Here is a 5,687-nt window from a genome sequence, read left to right as displayed (position 1 = left end):
AGCGTAATTGTTTAAGCATCAAAATATCAAATTGTATCCTTCTGGATATAATTTCTTCTGGAATGCAGTTTAAGCAAACATCTGAATTTCATCTTTGTTCTGACGAATGGTATCAGGTGACAAGGGACATGGAGGTGAGACTGTGATCAGACACCACATCGTGTGACAAATACAATGAGATAATGTCACCGAAGTACTGAAAGTAACAGCCCATGCTCCTCTGGTGCTTATCCTGGGCCAAGCACCACACTGGACACTTCACATGCATTTTATTTAAGACTCTCAACATCGCCTTCACCCCACTGCACAAGTGAGGATGGAGAAGCATAGTGAGGTCAAGATACTCACCCAGGGTTATAACAGCTGGGGAGGGCAGAGACAGACTCCCACCCACCTCTGATCTCAATATTAGGGTTTCTAACTACTACCCCGGAGAGTTGGTCAGCTCGCGGGACGAGAGTGAAGCAGAGGGAAGACAGGTGTCAAGAAGGACCTAGCAGAAGAGGGGAAGCAAAAGCCGGGCTTTGAAGGATGACAAGCCCTCCTAATAAATGATATTTCCTCTTTCCTGAATCCAGAGCATTGGTTTTCTAGGTGGCAAGGTGGCAGATACAGGTAGTGAGCTTTATGGAAACTCCAAGGGAAGTCCACAGAGGCCCCAGTGGTCCAGGCTTCAAGGAGCGTCATGGGGGAGGTGTGGGCGCTGGGCCAAGCGGACTGGGAAGGGAACAGCTGAAGGAGATGCAGCAGTCAGAAAGGGCTTGGGTTCCATCTGAAAGTGCCTGGAAGACAATTTGACCACAAAGAGCCTGGGCTGGCGACAGAGGGCTCAGAGAGGGGCCTGAGCAGAGCAAACCAGATCCAATGCACAGGGAAGAAATGGTCTCTGACCCCTGGGGGCCTGGTCACTTACCCTGGAGCTCTTTGTCCGAGATTGCCCAGCCACTCTCCCAGCTGAGCAGCAGCCCCATCAACAGCAGTAGAGTCTTCATCTTGCCTCCTTCTCCACTTCTGGAATCCCAGCACGCCTCTGTTTGTAGAGAACAGGGGACTGTCATGGCAACAGCTAGACAGCCCGCTGGTCTCCAGCCCAGCCTGCCGCCTGCTTTCCTGGAGCCCTGCTGAGGCCTGGCCCTCCGCTATGCCCTTAGCTTGCATCACCGCCTTTTTATCCCAGGGACTGGACAAGAAAGGATCAGTCTTGCCAATGCGCACTTTAAAAAGAAAGTGGGAGGCAGCAGGTACCAGGAAGAACCCCAGGAAAGCAGCCTCATACAGAAGAAACGAGGATCTGGAGTCAGAACCACTGGACTCAGGTCCAAGCTACCCTCCTCCTGCTCCTCGTCCTCCCCTTCCTCCCCGTTCCTCCCCCTCCTCCTTCTCTTCTCATCATAGCTGACTGTGCCCGAAAAAGGCACAGGAACTGTCTGCATCCAGAGAGGACATCCATCTGACAATACCTGCTCACATCAAACTCAACTCTGAATACACCTCTCTTGGGTCACTCGTCCGGCCTATCCCATCCCCCTAACGTGGGGACTGCAGTCCAGAGCGCAGCCAGCCCCCTGCTGTTGACATCACCAAGCCTGCCCGCAGCAGGCAGCACCAATCAATCACAGCACTGTCCCCAGCCATGTCTCGACACCTCCTGAAAGTGCTTTTCGAGGGTCTGAAGCTGTTTTGAGGGCCTGAGGCACTGACAGCCTCAGACCCTCTGGGTTGGCACAGGAAAATAAATTCGTCATCCCCAGTGTGAGACTTGAGGCAGGAGGCGTGGATGGGGGAGTAGAACAAGGCGAGGACAGTGGTCTCCAGGGAGCGTAGAGAGGGAGGGGCAAAGCCAAAGGATTGGGGAGGGGGATGTGGGGGGGCAAGGAGCCTCCCCAGAAGAAGTCCTGCTGGGAGGAGCGCCTCTCTGCTCTGCCAGGTCCCTTTCACTCAGCTGGTCTCTCTTAACCCACCGCAGAGCGTCTGCCAAGGTCCTTGCACCACACTCGGCTGGCTGCCTGAACACTGGACCAGCTGGCCTTACACAATGGATCCTTTCCCAAAAGCTGAAGTTGTTGCAAAACAGAAACCCCTCCCCCTGCATCCGTCCCCCTGCACCCCTCCCCACAACTTATCATCTGAACTCACCCGCTTCCCGTAACAAGAGTAGGAAGGGGCTCTCCCCTTCCTGGAATGACGCTCACCCCAAAGCTGCTCTCAGCTCCGTAGGCTGAGACCCTGGGAGAACATGAATAAGCCAAGTCTCTCCTGAGACACAATTCGTAAGGTAGCCAGGCTGTGGTGCCTGAGCAGCGTGGGAGAGGAGAGCGGGTCACTGACCTCCCCAGAGATGGTGGGTGGGCGGCTGAGCCAGGGCGCTATTTCAGTCTGCCAGGCATTGCCCCAGCTGCTCACTGAGGCCTGAAACGCCTCAAGCAGGGACAGAGGCTTTGTCACGCCAGAGAGACAAAGCCAGAGAGAAACACCCCTTCAGCAGAACACCCCCCGTAAGTGAAGGCTTTTGAGAAATCCATATACCAGCCTTTGAAATAGGCTTGGACCGGAAGACGGGGCATTGGGTCCTGAGGAAAAGAGATGCAGGGAAGTCAGGAAAGTCACAGGCAAGAGCACTGGATGAGGAGTCCAGAAACCCAGGGGTCAGTATAGGATCTCCCATCAGAAGCCTGGAGACCATGGGAGCCATGGAGCTGAGAGCTGGGACAGGGACCTGTCTCTCATTCAGTCCTCCACCTCAGAGGGGAGGCAGAACCCAGAAACATGATGGGGCCCCCAAGGCCTACAAGCAGGTGGCAACCCCAGGATTGAGAACCCAGCCCTCCCAATCCCCTAGTCCAGTGTTCTTTCCTTGACATTGAGTCACTGAAATCTGAGCCTCAGTTTTTCCATCTGTAAAATGGACCTAATACAGACCTCAGAGATTTGAATTTGTTCTGTAAACACAAGGGTCTTATGTCATCACAGGAAATTCTGACTCCTTCAGAAATAGACGTAGGACCAATTGTGGGCACTGGCACGATATCTTTCAGGGAAGTGGGAGGACATGTAGAGACATGACCTACATGTAGAGACACAGACAGAGAAACTGAAACAGACACACAGAGGCCACTGCAGTCAGTCCTTCCCTGCTGCGGGCTTTGCCTTAATGAAGCAATTGGCTCCTTAAAAGTACATGGGAATTAGCCAGGAGTCTTGTTATTACACCAGATTCTGATTCTGAGACTGCTGTGCTAAAAAGCTTGCAGGTAATACTGATACTCGGAGACGGTATCAGTCTCCCCACTCCAGTGGGTTGCCTGGAAAATCCCATGGACAGAGGAGCCTGGTAGGCTGCAGTCCATGGGGTCGCAAAGAGTCAGACACGACTGAGCAACTTCACTTTCACTTTTCACTTTCATGCATTGGAGAAGGAAATGGCAACCCACTCCAGTGTTCTTGCCTGGAGAATCCCAGGGACAGGGGAGCCTGGTGGGCTGCCATCTATGGGGTCGCACAGAGTCGGACACGACTGAAGCGACTTAGCAGCAGCATCAGTAGCAATACTGATTCTAGCCGAAGGACAGTACCAGAACAGCGGCTGTGCAGCCAAATTACCCTCCCTTTGCACTAACTCCCCTCCCCTCCCATTTTCAGACCAGGGCACCTGGTTGCCAACTGTTCTGATTAAACCAGCCACTCAAAGGTCCTCCTTTCCCCAGAAGAAGCCATGGGCAGAGTAAGCCGCACAGTTCAAAGCCCAAGCTGCTCTCCTACACCCTCCCCAAATAAGTAAACTCTACCTAAATGAAAAACAAAACAATTCACCTGTAATTCACACCCTCCGGAGGCAAACAATAGCACTGCTTATCTTTCCTCTTTTCTATGCATTTGCATACAATTGGGTCCTTTACATCCACTATCTTCAAATACACTGTAAAAGCATACTTTCGTGGCTGTGTAATAGTCCTTTTTCTGGTGTACCTTGTTTTGCCATTCCACAAAGCTGAGCATTTAAATTGTCTTTAATTTCTGACTATTATTATAACGAACACTCTCAAGAGCATCCTTTTATAGAATTTGCACATACTCTTAATTCTTAACCTCAGTCTTAAATAGTAATAATCAGCTTCTTTTTTTCAGTAAGTCCAGAAATTCTGGAAGGTCAAGACTTGGGCTCTAATCCCAATTCTGATACTTATTTTCCTTTTATCTTTGCAGATTTATCTTTCTGTTTACCGTTCCAGATTTTCATCTATAAAATGTGACAGTTTTGAATCAGATGTCTGAAATCTGATGGAGGTTGTGTGACACGTTTCTCTGATGTACTCTGATGCATTAGGAAGCAGAAGGAGTTTTCCAGGTGTCTCAGTGGTGAAGAATCTGCCTGCCAATGCAGGAGACTCAAGAGATGCGGGTTCCATCCCTGAGTTGGGAAGATCCCCTGAAGGAGGAAATGGCAACCCACTCCAGTATTCTTGCCTGGAGAATTCCATGGACAGAGGAGCCTGGCAGGCTACAGTCCATGGGGTACCAGAGTCAGACACGACAGAGCACGCACACAACATATACTTAAATCAAAAGATCATACTTATAAACACACTAGCCAGAGAACTAGAGAATTAAGGAACAAACAAGATGACTCACGCGCTCAAGCTGACCGCCACCCCTGGAGATATCAGCGCCTTTGCAAGGAAAATGCTGCAGGGAGGCTCTCAGGGCGGGCCAGCTCTGCCACTAACTAGCCTGGCCTCCAGCGTCTGCGGCAGTCCCCCAAATGTCAATTTCCCCATCTTTACAAAAAGAGGTTCACTACACCTATCCTGTGTACCCCCAGAGAACTGTGATTGGAGTTCATGAACAAAAGGGTTCCCGAGTCCTTGCCTGTGCGCCGACCCCAGCAATTTTCGGACCCTGCCAGGCTCACAGGCGATGGGGTGGTCACCTGCCTTCCCTGATCTCCCGACTCCACCCAAAGCACCCCTCTGACAGCCCTCTAACTACCAGTGATCATCCTCTCCTAGCCTGGCGGCCACCTCCACCCCCATCCCCTTGCTCATCGTCCCTGCGGCGGGGCTCTGCGTAGGGAACTGGAAGGGTGGAGACGTCTCACCGGTCACCGCTGCCCGCGCGCTCCTCCTGGCCACGCCGCGTGCACAGCACCGTGAGGCGCCCGTATTTATAGCGCTCCGCTGCGTATACACCCACTTTGGGGCTGGCTGCAAACCTGCATGACTCACGCCCAAAGAATGCCGTAGAAAGCACCGGGAGCTTTCTGGAAGCCGGCGCGGGAGGGGGTGCTGAGATGCGAGGGGCGGGCAGTTGGCTGGGTGGGAGGGGAGGTCCGGTGCAGCACTCGGCGGGGGGCGCAGGGGGGCGCTTTGGCACCGTGAAACGCTCCAGCGGAGACAGACGTTGGGGTGCGGGATCGCACCCTTGGTGCTCAGAGCTGGGGCACGGCGCCCCCAGGAGGGAAGAGCCTGAATTAACGTGCACGGCGAGCGCCCAGCTCCGCAGAAGTGGAGGGATGCTCCGCGCCCCAGGCTGGTGCCTACTCCCGAATCAAAACTCAGAATTCCGCTGCCCGATTGAACGTTAGTTTTTCACGTGCGCCACTCCTCCGGCTCCATTTAAAAGCATCAGAAATAACGGGGTGTAATGGAGAGGGATGTTGTGATAGAGAAGGAACACAGAAAGTGTGAAAT

The 5,687-nt window shown here is 52.8% G+C and overlaps 1 protein-coding gene across 2 annotated transcripts in view; it reads right to left on the bottom strand.

Annotated features, from left to right (window-relative positions):
- The window catches only part of LOC104988313 (clusterin), a 17,606-nt gene extending 12,323 nt beyond the window's left edge, over nt 1-5,283 (bottom strand). The window contains exons 1-2 of one of the 2 annotated variants that reach the window (XM_010839598.1): nt 5,096-5,283; nt 914-1,030 (exon numbers count right to left, since the gene is read on the bottom strand). In XM_010839598.1, coding sequence (XP_010837900.1) covers nt 914-992 — 79 coding nt within the window. In that variant the 5' untranslated portion in view covers nt 993-1,030; nt 5,096-5,283. Of the gene's footprint in view, nt 1-913; nt 1,031-1,460; nt 1,703-5,095 lie in introns of those variants that run through there. The other variant, XM_010839599.1, reaches the window with a different exon arrangement.
- Between the last annotated feature and the right edge of the window lie 404 nt (nt 5,284-5,687).

Source organism: Bison bison, unplaced genomic scaffold (assembly GCF_000754665.1).
Source record: "Bison bison bison isolate TAMUID 2011002044 unplaced genomic scaffold, Bison_UMD1.0 scf7180017864123, whole genome shotgun sequence".
In the NCBI taxonomy this organism is placed as follows: Eukaryota; Metazoa; Chordata; class Mammalia; order Artiodactyla; family Bovidae; genus Bison; species Bison bison.
This window is presented reverse-complemented; position numbering and strand designations above follow the sequence as displayed.